The sequence below is a fragment of the Takifugu rubripes genome, chromosome 13 (genome assembly GCF_901000725.2).
Source record: "Takifugu rubripes chromosome 13, fTakRub1.2, whole genome shotgun sequence".
In the NCBI taxonomy this organism is placed as follows: domain Eukaryota; kingdom Metazoa; phylum Chordata; class Actinopteri; order Tetraodontiformes; family Tetraodontidae; genus Takifugu; species Takifugu rubripes.
This window is the reverse complement of record NC_042297.1, coordinates 12,352,058-12,368,144: the sequence shown is the minus strand read 5'-3', so window position 1 is coordinate 12,368,144 and position 16,087 is coordinate 12,352,058. Positions and strand designations below refer to the sequence as shown.

The following is a 16,087-nucleotide window of genomic DNA, read 5'->3' as shown; positions in this document are numbered from 1 at the left end:
TAATGATGGCATAATTCTGTGGAATTCATTTGAAAAAAACAAAGGTCTAATTTAAGTAAAGAGAAAAAAACTATTCGGTTAAACAACACACACAAGAAATTGCTGATTGTATTCTGAAAAATAAGGGTGGTTAAAGGCTTATTTATATCCATTAATGGCCTCAGATGTTTGATTTTGTCACTGATAATATTAATATAGCAGCAAACTGTTTGAGAGTAAAACCACCACAGACGGGAGAAGTGGGGGGTTTCAGAGATTTACACTCTGACCTGAGTGGTTCCGCCAGCCTCTGAACCTGCTGCGCTGCTTCTCGTGGGTCTGGAGCACACCTGCTGGCCCACCGATGGCACCTGGGTCTTGACGTGCGCTGCTGGCAGAGCCAGGACTGGCGGTCTGCTGTGGGTCTGCGGTATTGGTAGGGCGCTGTGCACCGGTTTGGGTTTGGGGAGCCCCGACTTCATCTTTGAGCCAACGAGGAGGGCTGGCATCTTATTCTGGGGCCGCCTGGTGACTGCACGCTCCCCTCCGTCTCCTGGTCGGGATGGGAATCCAGCAGCTCACATGAGAAGATCCAGGATCCTGTCTGTGAAGGCGTCTCCAGATTCACCACTGGGACAGGGTGGGTAGTTTGTCCGCTGATCCTGTCGGATCTCAACGGGGGGCACAAAACTCCCCAGGAGGCAGCCAAGGGGCTTAAAAAGCCACAACTGCCACCTGTTTATGACCACTCTTAATCACATTGAAGACAAACGACAGAGGTGGAAATGCTCCACTTTGCAAAGTCCAGAAGAATAAAAAAAAATCACAGTTCCCTGTTCGCACCGAGAGGAATTCCCATCGGCTTGGCAGCGGGTTTTCTCTCCATCCACCTCCAGCACTGACAGACGGGAAAAGCGAGTGATTCCTCTTCCACTGAGCCTCCTTAATTACACCACCTCCACCGCCGCTTCAGCGTGAGAGAGGAGCAAACGTGACGCTGAGGCAGTAACTACAGAACGAACGCTCTCCCCAGCGAGTGCTCAACCTGTGACGGCGCAGCCTTGAACACTCCTCTTTCTCCGTGCATGTGTGTGCGTGTCTCTCTCAGGCTGTGACGGCGCAGCCTGAAACGCTCCCCTCTCTCTGTGCGTCTCTGTGTCTCTCTCCCCCTCTCTCTCCTTCTGTGGTAAGCATGGTTAGCAGCAGGTGGGGCTTGGATCAGGACCGGCATATGCAGAGAGAAGCTCAACACATCCAGTCAGCATGCTGCAGCCGCCTGCTCCTCCTTCACACAGATCTTAATAAACCTGAGTGATTATGGTACTCATTGGCTGAATTTTCAGTTTCAATGTATAATAACTGTATCACTTTGCATTGGACAACAGGTAGAAAATTTCTCAACAATGTTTAGATTGAAGGGTTTGGCAAAGGTATTGTATTTTTAGCATTAGCCTGTTTTCATTTGGAGGTGTGACTTAGAAAAGAGCTGTATTTCTGAAACCAAAGAGCGAGTCATAGGGCCGTCGAAGCTAAAGTAACTGACAACTGTAAGGATACCGTACTCTAGGTCCTTAAATTAGAGTTTTCTTTACAAAAATGGTGGTTCCAGAGTTAACTTCCCTGTGTGTGTGACCTTTGGCTGGTGACACTGATTCACAAACATTTCAAATATTTCAGATATCCTGTAGCGCCCTCAGATTCTTCAGGCAAACAAGGCAAAACTCAAACTTATTTAAGACCATTTCAACTAGAGAAGAAACTACATTTGCAGTAGGCAAAATCTTAACAGAAGACAAGACACAGGTGATCGATGAATCACCAGCAGAGCAGAAGAGGAAATTAAAGCAAACCAAGATGTACTGCATCCAAACACACACACACACACACACACACACACACACACACACACACACACAATTAATAAGAGGGGTGTGATTATTATGTTAATCCAAATCTTGTTACATTAATAACAAATTATGCAAATACAGAAAATTTGATTAACTATGTGTGTGTGTGTGTGGGTGTTTGTGAGTGTGTGTGCAGGTTTGTGACACTAAGAGTCTGAACATGTGAAGCATCTTATAAGATTAAAGATTTAAATGAGTTTAACTCAAAATCAAATTTTCTTCCCAGTTCAGGCAGGGATCAAACTGAACTTGACGTGTTCGTAGACAAAGATTCTGATTCAATCCGTCTCTCCAGATCATCATTCCAACACTCCCGCATCATCCCAGTCATCACAACACTTTAAGCCTGATTACACAAAGCCATAATTTTATCTTTATGACACATGTAAAACAATTGTACGCCATGGCAGCTGCCTTTCTGTTAAAATACACCCATATCCTGACAGCCCACACACACACACACACACATACACACACACGCACACAGGAACTGTGCGTGAAACACAAACATGCTGACTCCACCCGGTTCCAGACTCTGATGTCAATCTGTCATTTACAGAGCTGGAAGAAGACAAACAGCCAAGCATGGAAAAACAGGGGAAAGTTCCATTATTTTCCTACTCTCCCCTACGAAGGACTGAAAATAAAAGCAACCGTACGTGATTTATCAAACAAAGCTTTTGAAGGCACCTGATGAGAGAGCTGCGGTCTAATAATAGAGCCCGTTTGGCTGTAAATGGGCGGTATTGACAGTAATAACTAGGACACCCACTGCTCTGCCCCCTGTTTATACTGTATTGCTTCATAGAATAATAAACACATGTGTGAGGTTGATGGTGGGTGTTTGCTGGGAGCTCTGTGTGCAGAAAGACAGAGATTAGTGTCCGCTAAGATTATATACCAGCTGAATAGGTGCTGAAAAATTCGACCATTAACGTCATCAATGTGACCCCAGCTACAAATTTAACTGGACAAATCCCTAACCGGCAAAATTAAGTCTCAGTTGAGGAGAATGCATGAAAGGGGGGGGGGGGGGGGGGTGACAGTGAGTGTTCAGATGTTGATGGGGCAATCCAGGAGGTCCCGTTTGATTTATGGAGGTTTAAGAGATAAGAACACATCTGAATCAATAGTAATGTGGTTTGAAGTGAAGGCAATTCTAAATATAAAGACATCTATTTACCAAAGTATGAGGTTTTCTACTGGATTTGTTTCTAGTGTCAAGATTTAATTCAATTTACTGGCAGAAGATAATCTTCACTGCCGCCAAGTAAAGATTCACTCGCACTGCTATAGATTCACACCACCAGGAGCACAAAATCAATATTTGCTTTGATTAATTCACGAACACGTTGACGTTCTATTGTGGGATTTAAGAGCAGAAAATTAACTGGGAACAATTTCCATAGTGTACATTTATTTCTGTTCTACCACTATATTTCACACAGGCACACACACACACACACACACACACACACCACACACACACACACACACACACACACACACACACCTCCCTTCCTGATTGTTTTCATTAGCAGAGTCAGCAGAGCAGAACAAGTGGGCTCTCACTGACAGGAGCTAGACTAACTGGAGCAATGGCCTGACATTTCTACCACGACAGCATGGGATCTACAACTTCGCCCACCCACACACACAAACACACACACACACACACACACACACACACTTATTCACAGTGATGTACACTGGCACTGCTGTAAGGCTGGATCACAGAGGGGACACTAGCCGAGTCATGACGTCCAGCAGGGCTCTTTTATGGCTGAAATGACGACAGATTAAAAAGACACACTCTTACACAAATGTGCACACACGTGTACAGTGTGAGCGCGCGCGCACACACACCCGCCCACGGACAATGCCGCTACTATATATTCAACATCAGCAGCTCAGGGGAGCAGCGGAGGAATGAGACCTCTTTGCTTTAGAAATAAAAATGAGAGGGAGCCAGAGCAAAGGAGGGTGAGAGAGAAAGTGAGAGAGAGCCATCAAAGTGTCCGTTTGGATCCTGCTGAGTGTTCTTGTGCTGTTGCCCAGCTCCAGATGTGACACGTGTGTATGTGTGTGCGTAAATGTGTGAGAGGGAGATATAGGGAATCTAAATGGGGGTCCCAGCAAGAGGATGTCCTGTCCCATGGCATCTAATTCGGTCACACATAAAGGAAAATATTTTTCTTTCTTTTTTTTTAGATTTGCCACATATGAAAAAACACAGATGTATCTTAAAAAAGAGGGAGATTTTATATTTAATAGTTAGAAAATTAAGAGCAATCAGCCTTTATTTAATACAGCAGCTATAAGAGATATAAAAGTCAATACGTTTCAATAAAAGATGATCAACCATTGGCTGTCAAGTAAAAGCGGAGGCAAAAGAACACACACTAACCTGTTCCAGTCTTATGTTTGCACACACACACACACACACACACACACACACACACACACACACACACACACACACACACACACACACCGTTGTCTAATCTGAACCCTAACCATGGCTAAACCCTGACCTCAACCCAAAGCAGAGCCTAGACTTGCCCTCAAAACCAAGACTCATGTTATGCAAAGACACAAGAGCAGAGCTGAACCTGCAGGAGCAGAATCATTAAAAATACACATTGTGCAGAACACACTGGGCCAGACAGACAGTCAGACATGGGGGTAGGACTGAGACAGTTGGAGGCACGCGCACCCAAACAACAGTCTCCCTGCGGTGATCTGGGGTGACAGATAAGGAGACTACGGAGGTGTGTGTGTGTGTGTGTTTCTCTGAATTTGTGCAAACTGGAAGGAAACTGACCCCACTCTAGGACACAAGGAGGACAAGGAGAGAAAGGGAATAAGAAAATGCAAATGTAGAACATAAAATGGAATTACACATAAAACATCTTTTTGTTTATACCCTGGTTAAATATTCCAGGTACAACTTCTAAGGCTTCTCTCAGATGTTCATGTTATGGTTCAGCCGCTCTCACTTGCAGGAAGAGACAACGGTGAATATTTTATGAATGAATGAGGGTGAAGGAGAGGACAGCTGATGTCTGGGAGCTGGAATCCCAGCTGCTGGAAGATATATTTAATGTCCAGGAGTCAATATTTGCAGATCTGACCTGTTTTGAGTCCTGTAGAGACGCTGCTGCTTGGCCTAAATATCTAACAGCCTCCATCCACACAGCGGAAGCATTCTGCTTCAGAGAATAAGGGTGAGCCATCGTTATGGCCAAGATTTCTTCAAGAAACTGCATCATGTAACATTCTATCGAATGAGGTTGGGTTATATTTTCCCAAGCGAACAAAAAGTTGAATCCCCAGAAGCAAATCCTTGCAGATTATTGCCATTTTACAACAAAGACTGTTAGTCAATTATTTAATCTCCATCTGCAGGACATTTTTACACCCAAAAAAAGATTCAAAACAACCAGATCAAACAGATTAACTGTTTTCCTCAGCTCTTTTATGCCTCATTAGAACACATTTATTTTGGGTCATATTTGTACTTCCTTACAGATTTCTAGTTTTTATTTTTATTTATTATTTTGAGGCAAAACTGTCATCTGAGCAGACAATGTGGGTTTGAAAACACCAGTATGGCCAGAAAAGACTAGAGAGATGCTTTATAATTGGTACGATAACACAGATCAAGGAAGGGTAATTGTCAAGGTCAAAGGTCATGACAATTACAACTCAAACTCAGAGGTCACATTGCTTTTGAGTTTGCAGGTTTCGTTCACCGAACTAGGTGCAGGAAGGTCTGGGAACATTTGTTGAGGTGAATTTTAGCAGTGTGCAGCATTTATTCATGGCTGCAAAAAAGGTGGCAAACCTTTGTTTCCTATATTTGAAACTGAACCATATTAGGCACGTTTCTATGATGACAGTTTTCATTATGTTGATCTAAGTACGGTGAATTTTAAACCTAAACAGGGGAACTCTGGTGAGACGGCAATATTTGGAGGGATACTCCACCCAAAGCCTTCTAACATCAAACACTCGTTTCCTGTTGCCATCTGTGAAAATTTTCAATTGTATTAAACAGCAGCTGTCGGCAGCTTGAATTCATTTCTTTTACAATGATTTCCAATGGTTTTACACCGGAAAAACTTCGGCGTGCAAACTTCTCAGACTGCCCTGCAGCACGAGACAACTATTAGCTTCTAGCTGAAGGTTAAAAATGTTATAATTTAGCCTAAAATCCCCAATGACTGCTGTCAAACAACCATCGACTGGCAAATAATCATGACTGATTATAAGGCTTCATGAAGTGACCTTCACTACCCATCACTGGGAGGACCTTTAATCATGTGAAAACTGGTGATGGTTGGCCAACATTTGAGATAACAACATTTGGTACCACTCTGTAGCTTCCACCCACATTACTTTTTGCACATTGAAAGCAACTCTTTCAATAAATCTTCAGCTTCGATCAAGTCCAACAAGACACAGTGTGTTTCTGTAACCAGTGTGTGAGGATAGAAACTGGGAAAAGGAGGCAAATGTAGTCAGAAAGAATCAACCTGAATGGGTATTGGAATAAGGAGCAAAATTCTTTCCAAAAAACAGAAGAAATTGAAATTGGAATAGTGTAAATACAACAGTTACACTCCCACCCTAACAGATCAGTGTGGTTGGTTACTCTTCAGCACACGCACACACACTTAGATGCATGGTTTGTGTCAGTGTGGACAAATAAAACACACAGAGAGATTGCGAATCATCTCGCGGCACCTTCTCCCTCCATCAAACCTCCATCTGGCCCACATGTGTGAGCTTCTGTGGAGAGTTTGAAAGAAACTCAAACGCTGCGTAAAGCAAATGAGCTGGCTGGGGGGGTGGGGGAGGGTGGTGGTAAAAAAAAAACAAGCAAACAAAAACATCTCCTACCTGCCAAGACAGTTCCAGCAGAAGACAGCACAGAAGAGAAGTAACAGAGAGGAGAAAAGCCTGTTAGAAATGGATAAATTGTTTTAAATTCAGGGAGAAAATGCATTTCCCAAACCAACCCATTTCTGGGAACTTTGGAGCCTCTCTGACAGGTCGTATACTTTGAATGGGAACCGTGAATTGACAAATAATTTCACACATTTCACAAGACAGTTTGGAAAAACTGCAGAATAACACACGAGTGAACAGGTAAACGTGAATCCATCCTTCAAAAAGGATGAGGTAAACCTGGGGAAAAGCGTTAGAAAACAGGGAGGTGCATTTGGGCCTCGACCAGGTAAACTCATCAGGGAGCCACCCTTCACATTTACGGCCCGTTTGTCCCAGCAGGGCGGCGAGAGTGAAATGTGCTGCCAACTACCGCCCACCCAGCTCAGCCCCATTTACTCACTGCTTCCATGTGAGAGGAAATGTTGTTTGCACGGTGATGTCAAGCCAATAAACTCCACAAACAGGCCAATTCAACCTTCATGAGAACACCTGCTGAAACTTAAGACTGACAGGGGACGAATGGCGCCGAGGACCCTCAAAGCAAACAGGAAATTAGCACCGACCGGCGACAAATAACTCTTTAATATAAGCAGATTTGTGATGCAGGGAAGAAATCGAGGCCTCATTTCCTGCCCCGAAGCTTTGATGGAAACTCAAAAGTTACAAATTGAATTTTATGAAATGCTGTAAAAAGGTTGAAAGGAGGAGTTTTCTAACGTTCAAAGGCAGCCTGTGAAGAGGAAATCTGTTTGCCACGAAGTAGGAGGACAATTAAAAAGGTTCTGATTTGGCGGAGGCGGGCAGGGATGTTTCTAATCGACAAGCAGAAGCTAAAGCTGCTGAATTAAACCAAGAGCGACGTCCTGAAAAACGGAGCCGGGCCCCGTTCAGTAAATGATTCATAGATGGAACGGACAAAATAAACATTCAGCGTGGGTGTGTGAAGAGTATGAACAGGGAACATGGTTTGTTTCTCAGGGAGCTGTAACACACACGCACACACACACAAAGCAGCACTTGGCAGAGCAGCATCAGCATCAGTATTCGCTGCAGTTAATTGGCCGACCTCTCCTCCAGAGGCTGAGTGGAAATCTATCTGAGCAGACTGAAAAGGTCCACAGTGTCCTCGCCAGTTTGGCAGCCACGACTTTGACTCCACACGGAGGCACCGACGCCTCCGGCCGTCACCGTCTGAGTGATCCTCGCCTTTCTCACGCTGTGCAAGGGATTGTGGGCGAAGAGTTACCTGATTAATGTGGATGTCTGCACCACTTTTCTTATCCTGCTGCCTCCACTGAGAGGCATTTATACACATAAGATGCAAGAACAAAAACCTACATATGTTCACCCGTTTTACTCTCACAAAGATGTAGTGTTGTCCCCAGTTCTGAGCCTTCAGAAACTTTATTTACATCACTGTCACAGATTTTTATATGTGACGGTATGAAGGGCTGCAACTATATCATTTTAGTATAAATTAGGTTTCACAAATTAAAATGCTTTCTTTATCTGTCATTTATTACATTATGTGTAAATTATCTGAAGAAATGAAGCACAAAATTTGGCATGTGTGAACATGATGTTGAATATAAAGCTTATATGCTTAAGAAACTGAAGTAATGGTGAGATTGACAAACATGAACTGGGGAAATAATGGCAAAGCTTTTACTGAGAACAAAGCACTCAGTGACAATCCCTTTAATGCCCGAAGCGGCAAAATAAAAGAAGATATAAACAGGAACATGTATTTAAAAAGCAGTTCTAAAGATATAAACAATCAAGTGGCCACCCAAGAAATGTAAGAACCCTTGGCCAGGTCCTTAAATCCGTTCCCGAGTTATGGTGCGGAAAAAGTTTCTGATGTTACGACGTGTCAGGAAACTTCACCAGACGTTGATGTAAAAGCCGTTGTGCGAATTGTTGGGTTACATCCAAAAGGGTGTTTTGTCAGGTTGCAGGAAGCCAGGCCTTAAAGTTCCCCGTGACATTTTATTTAGATCAGCCTTGAATTCAAATGTTCCTGCTCTATACGAGACCTGCTGGAGACACGGTCCAAAGGCTTGTTGCTGCAGCCATATTTACTTCACAACGTTTGTTTTTGTACGACTAAAACGATGAATTGTTTTGAATTTAAGTCTCGATGTTTCAAGTTGCTATAGAAACACTGCCGAGCAACATTTTAGCAGCCACTGTGGAGCACCAAAGGCAACATGTCTTTCACCTGGTTTAGTTTCCTGAAGGCTTGCATCTGTGGAACAAATGTTGCCACATGACTAAAAAGTGTGGGGGCAGAAAACTTTGGGGAGTAATGAGACTGTTCTGTGAAGTTGTGCAAGCGTGTGTGAGAAATCACAATCACATCGTCACACGCAGCAGCTATAAGAGAAGGGAATAAAGACCAGACAGGCGGTGATTGTCAGCTGAATCATTGGGAGTCACAAATACCCGTGTGGGAGCGGGAAAACCTGAGCTGGGGATCCTGCAGAAGAGGAATCAGAAGCCTCCAGTTTGGCTGGATCAGCCTTCGCTCACACAGCTTAATTGTATCGTTCACATTTAAATACCAATGACGCCGTCCTTGAGTCTTCATTCCTCCACAAAGCAGGAGCCTCTTCTGTGCCAGTGGAGCTTCTTTAGCCACTTTAAAAGCACTTTTACCATTTGTGACAGCAGCAATCTGGAGATCAGATTAAAAGGTGTGTTCTTTATCAGCGAGCAATCCTTTAAAGAGCTTAAGGAGTGTGCCCAGTCTGCCACCGACAGCGTGCCGGGTCGGGAAGACGCCCGCTCCCTGTCAGCTGCTCTCCGCTCTTTGCTAATCCTGTTTTCTGTAGAGCGTTCATGCCAGCGCCGCTCCGAACATTCAACCTCGGAGACGGCAGCGGAGGAAAGGTGAAGGGAGAGGGAGACACATGGGAGAAGAGTGTTTATCCTTGTGATGACAAGGGAGGATTGAGCAGGATGTGTGTAAAGAAGTGTGCCGAAGGCCGCAAAGCTGTTCTGTTCCTTATGCCCTCACAAAGCATGAATTAATGGAGGCTAAAAGACACCTTCAAGGCCTAAAGCTTGCATTTAATTATGAATGGACCGAGTGTGATTAAAAAAAAAAAAACACATTACTTTTCTCCCAGCTTGTTCAGAAAGTAATTTTTTTAATGAACGACATGTTTGGTGAAAGAGGGAAAGTCACTAAAGGTTAAAAATCCACAGACGACATTGCATTCATTTTAATCCAATTTATTGGTCACTTTCCACATCCCACTTTCCTAATCTCTTTTCTGTAAATGGAGAATCACTAAGATTATAAGCAGAGAGGTGGAGCCAAAATAATTACTACTGGGCCTTTTCCCAATTGGTTTCCTGTACCAGAACCTAAAGTAAGCAACCAACAGGCCACAACGAGCAGCAAACCAATAGAATATCAAAGGTGATGAACAGTTCTTCTTAATCTCTTTCTACCTGTGAAGCATGCTCAGAATGCCCAGACCAGCTAGATTTCAACAAAGAACACCAACTTCCATAAGAGGTGAGCAGAGGATAAGCTCAAATCACAGCAATCTTCACAGGCAGCGCTCGTCCTGATCAGAGCCGGACTGAAATCACACGTGCAGTGCGTTTCTATGGCGGTTTCACTGACAGATATCCTTGGTTTGCCTTTACCCTCAGCGGATTTACTCACAGTGAAGTGGCTGTGACAGATAATGAGGTCAGGCCTGCACCTTCGCATCACCACGCAGCTGTCACACTGGCTGTCAGTGGATGGAGGGTGAAGCGGTAAGAGACACATAAGACAACGCTAAAATTAGCAAGATGGCTACAAGGCACAACGCCTAAACAAACCAACAGCAGGAGGAGCCTGGTGGATCTGGCGATGCTGTGAAGGAACGGGAGAGAGGATGGAGAAGCGGAGGTGGGGGGGGCGGATCTTCTTGGTCCGCTCTGAAAAGCCACGGAGGCCTGGAGCGTCCTTTACCAGCCTCAACCATGTCAGATCACATCAGCGTCGCTGCCAGCCCCTTCCCTCTGCCCGTCCACTTATGCACCACCACACACACCCAACACGGCTACACAAAACGCCTTTACGGGTCGTCCCATTTCATGGAAACAGCTCAAGAGTTCAGCCCTGTTAAACATGAAGACGTAAGCATGTTTACTGGTTCAATCCTTCACCAGACAGACCCTTCCCCGAGGATTTCCCCACAGTTCTGCTGGTTGCCATCCTCTGTCGCATTTTACTCCCTTCTCTTATCTCTCTTCTGCTTTTTCCTCCAGTATCATGCGTGACCCAGTTCAACTCACTGTCGTTCTCTTTAATAACAAGGGCTAAACTTTCCTGCGGAGAAGCGCATTAGTGCAGCGGCAGGCTGCGCTCGGACTGACTCCCTGCCTGCGGACGACTTCAGTGCAAACCAGCCACTATGTACAAAGTTAAACTGGTGTCTTGACCTGACAAACTCGCTCCGAGGATTTAGAGTTCGGGCCTCTAATGTTGCTTGAGCGTGATAAAAGTGAGGATAAGGACAGTTTACAGTTTAGATCGGCTGCTATATGGAATATTTTTGTCGTCGTTGATTTTTCCTGTTGCTCCGTCCAGATCCCGACTGCAGTTTCTGATGAGGAGACACAGCGCAGAAAAAAAGTCCATCTCTCTGATGTGGCCGCACGTCCATCTTTACAGAACAGAACAATCCACTCGGTCAATCAATGCAGCAGCTGTGCCTTTTAAGTATGCAGAGCGGGCAGCCAGCTGGAGTCATTAACTCCAACTCGATGCAGGAAAACTTTTGATGAGCACTACAAGAGTTCTGATGAAGCAGAAGAGCAGTTGCCGTCAACTGCCTCTCAGCGCTGTGGGGCCCTCCACCATCCACTGGTAGTTACCCCGAGGCGGCTCTTCAGCGGAGGAGCGTGCGGCGGGTTCAGATTGAAGCTTCGAGTGGAGCCTGAATGAATTTATTTGAACAAAAACATTTCTCCATCTCAATAACAGGCAGAGTCACGTGCACACATGAGAGATTGGATTGTGAGCCGGAGGGGAAGCTCAGGACAAGTCCCTCTCCTTCGTCTCCCTTTTCCTTGTCTAGAATAATTGGTTTGCTTGGTACAGAGGACAGTATTCCTGGAGGGCTCGGCGAGGGAGGCTAAGCTTTCCCAATGAAGTAAAGATGAGTGCCTTCACTCATTGGGTTTGGGAGAAAAAGTCTATTATTTAATAAATGTTGCATAAATAAACAATGGAATTATTTCACATGCAGATTCCCGCGAGAGAATTTAACAAAAACTCTTTGGTCCAGAGCTCTTACACAAAACCCTGGATCAGCTCGTCAGCACAAACGGGGACAAGATCCTGTGTGTGACACTAAATGTGGCCGACGTGCACTTTGGCCAAATGACCACGTAATTGCAGTCAACACGCGGCCCTGTCTTCTGGGGTTTACGTTAATAGGGTCTCCTGGAAGGGAAAGAAGCACGCAGCAGGTAATCTCTGGGGAAAAAATCCATAACGGGTTATTGGCTCATAAAGTGGGGACATTTCATCGTAATCCTGCTTAGTCATGACTGACCCCGATGACACCCGGGGATATTACCGCCACCACAGTGTGGTGTTGTTTCTCTGCCTCTGCCCTAAAGCCAAGCGGGGGTGACATCACATAGAGGTGATCTCTACCCTCAGGACGGCCTCCAGCACACACTAAAAGGTCATTTTAGGCTTTAATATGAACCTGCACTTCCATCCACAGCTCCTATGAGGAGGTTCTGGTGCGAAGTCAAGTCTTGTCACTCCCATAGAAGACACACATCAGGAGCATTTCCACGACTACTCGAGGTAGAAGCATTTGAGGAAAGAACCCATGATCAATCACATGAAGCAAAACAATGGATTACAGCATCATCACCTCAAAATAAAGCCTGATTGGGGGTTAAGCAGACCTGATGCACACAAGGAGATTTATATTTAAACTTAAGCAGGTTTGACAGCTAGCTCTGGAACGGGTCCCAGACTGCTGCTGGCCATGTCCCAGCAGTACCTCTGCTCAGCTGCCACGGCTCCAATGGACTCTACAGTCGGCCCGCAGAGCCATGCAGAGAGAGAGCTAATGGAGACAAAAGAAAACCAGGGGCGGGTGAACAAAAGCTATCAAATGCTTTATTACATATCTATAGTCCATTCAGTCCCAGGATGGGTAGAGGATTAAGGCTGAAAGCCATCCCAACATCTGACAGTTGCTAACTTGTGTTTGTCAGTTGTATTAACCTGTTGTGTTATAAAGATAATAGTCAAACAACACCTAAATGATAGTGACAATAGTAGCAGATAAAATAACATTGCTGGGAAATTAATTTGGTTTTTTTTTTTACATTCATTTACAGAATTATTTTGTTTCACAAACTTCCTGACAAACAACATTGTCTGTGACGTGAGTCCAATCAAAGATGATCATCCCGTCTCTCTCTGTCTTTATCCAGGTCCCACGGAGCTACAGATGGGTAGATTACTGTGACTGACGTGCAGGCTAATAAACATGCATATGTCTCTCTCCCAGGGTGAGACGGAGCGACATCTCGGCTACTATCTGTCAGAGTCAGTCAGGGGGTGATAAAAGGTGAAACCGATGTGATGAACAGAAGAAAGAAACGTGAACGGATTCATAATCACCAGCTTCTGTAATGACACCCAGGAGTTTTCATATCTGTGCTTTTATACATAAAGTTCCTCTCCAAGCTGGGTCATGTGACCACCAAAATATGTTGCAGTTGTGAGCTACAGCACTGTGAGGGTTTTTTTTATAAATGTCAAATTGGGTCAATATTTAATAGATACTGTAAACTACCGTCAAGGCCAGTCCTCCTACTGTGGGGGCTGGAGGGCTGCTATGGCCTCAGGCTGCCTGAGCTCATTACAGCTGAACCTGAGGAACCAATCAAACCACAGTCCAATCAATGTGACATGTCAAATCCTGAATGTGTGCCGCATCACCAAAGAAAGGGATTTAGCTCTACACCTCTGAGAAGGATGCCTGGACACTTCAAACGCCGGCATCAACGTGCATTATCAACGTGAGCAGGACCGAGCAGATCCACCGCATGAACGCTGGAGCCATTTCGACCCGCTACGTCTCTATCACAACTGACGCACTCGCTGCACAAGACGTGCCCGACGCGCACATGAAGCGCCGTCGTCATCAGGGCCGCCGTTTCATGGCAACACTGCCGATACACACCTGTGAGTCCAACATCCCCTGCAAACAGAGCGCATCCATACGATACGCGCGGGGAGAGGCCTTTCTGCTGCTCACATATACCCCCGCTCGCCCTCTTTGTCTGCTGTTTCCATGGCAACCTGCCGACTCAATCCGCAGCATATTGATAAAACCGAGTGAGGTGCACAGAAAATAACAGGGCAAGCTATTTCTGCTCGTTAGGTGCTCGCTGTGGCAGAAGCTGCTCAGAGTCTTAATATCTCATCACACATTGACACAATCTGGACCCAACTAACAGAACCTCTCAAACAGCCCGTCTTTAAAATCAGACGCTCCAGTGATTTCATGCTATAACGACAGTGCAGGAAATATGCACTAATAAATGTGAATATACTCCAGAGTCGGCAGCTTTAATTTCCACTTTACCTGCAGGTTTCCATAATAACTGTGGCTGCATTCACAAGTGTTCGGGGAAGAAGCCCTAATGAGCTCAGACGTGATGTAAAACGGCAATTAGCTACAACCAGTGGGGCAACAATGATTTCTAATTGGGCTCAACTCTGTTCTAACACATATATTATTGAAAATGCTCAACAATATCAGAATGCCTCTGTACATCTTTATTGATTCACTGGAAACCTCTTTCTGGAATCAGTAACAGCGGTGCTGCATATTCAGTGTATGCGGCAAAGCATACACAGAGGGATTGTGCATAAAAAGAAAAACGCCTTCTTTTTTTTTACAGCCGCACAAACAACCTGAATGTATACATTATTTATGCTACCAACACTCTGTGAATGTCTCGGGAAGTGGTGTGTGAAGGCGTACACATGTGGTAAATAAGCACTCTATTAACTTTTATTCTCTTCACAATCTAAATTAGCAAAATCCATTCGCGCAGGAGCACAGACAGATGTTAGCACGCAGGAAAAGGCGCGGCTGTCACGGGTTTTATTAGCGCCTCAGTGACGCACGTGCTGGTTGAGACAGGAGGTGAAGTGGCAGTTGGGAAATGGGATTCGGGGACCACCAAGGAACCCTGAGTGGCGTTTTCAACGAAAGAAAACAAAATATTATCTATCCCCGCAGAACATTACTATTAAAACTGGTACAGCTCAAGTTTATTTTAATTTCAAAATGTCACGTTTTATTTTACCGGTGCTGACACCACAGGCACTTTGTTTTTTATTAGGTTTTTTGGGGGAACATTTCACCAGAGGGTTGAACTTTCCTACAACACTTTCACTGGTTTGATCGGCTTCATGTGTAAAATATAAATGAAATAACAAGGAGAGAAAAAGACTAACATGAAACAAAAGCACAGCAGCTATGCGCAGATGGATGAGTAGAGACAGGTCATCGACGGATCTCAACATTCCAGTCGCATGGAAAATTAAGTTTCACTTTATCAGTTTTTATTTTTGAACTCACCATCCAGCCATTTCACTCCAGCGGCGCCACATGTGTGACATGATGAAAGGTGGCGGCTGCGTTTTGAAGGGGAGCTCTCACACAAGTGTGACCTCTAAAACAGACAGGTTCAAAGCAAACGTCATTTATTTCTATTAACCCACGGACGCAAATTAGGCTCTTAATTTATACACAGAAATGCCTGAAACCCACTAATAGAAGGCTGCGAGGTGGAAAGGAGCAAAGCCACATAAAGGGAATTGGCCCCGCGTCCCAGCTTTGGTTCCATCCGAGTTATTTTCCACTTGAAACATATAGCTAAACATCTGGTGCTCAGCATCCTTCTCCACCTCGGCCTCTCCCAATTAGTCTGCTCAGCATGCTTCCGTGACGGTGTGTTAAGTGTGTCACGTTCAAAAAACTACAAGCTGGACACAATCGAGATCACGGCCCGTGGTCATCAAAACTGCGTGGAGTTTATATTAATTACACGTTATTTCAGAGCTGACTGGCGGAAAAGGCAGTTATGTACTGGTGGGTTTATGACACCCCGATGGACGCCTCCACACCGGTAAAACACTGACCCCAACCTGAATGCCAATGAAAATATCTGCTTGTTTAATCAAATGTTCA

General features: G+C 44.8%; 1 protein-coding gene across 10 annotated transcripts in view; it reads right to left on the bottom strand.

Moving 5' to 3' along the window:
- The window catches only part of nav2a (neuron navigator 2a), a 124,749-nt gene that overhangs the window by 69,568 nt on the left and 39,094 nt on the right, over positions 1-16,087 (bottom strand). For 6 of the 10 annotated variants that reach the window (XM_029845670.1, XM_029845673.1, XM_029845674.1 and 3 more), the window contains exon 1: positions 270-1,066. The exons of 1 other annotated variant lie outside the window; for it this stretch is intronic. In XM_029845670.1, coding sequence (XP_029701530.1) covers positions 270-488 — 219 coding nt within the window. In that variant the 5' untranslated portion in view covers positions 489-1,066. Of the gene's footprint in view, positions 1-269; positions 1,068-16,087 lie in introns of those variants that run through there. 3 more of the 10 variants (XM_029845668.1, XM_029845669.1, XM_029845672.1) reach the window with 1 other exon arrangement.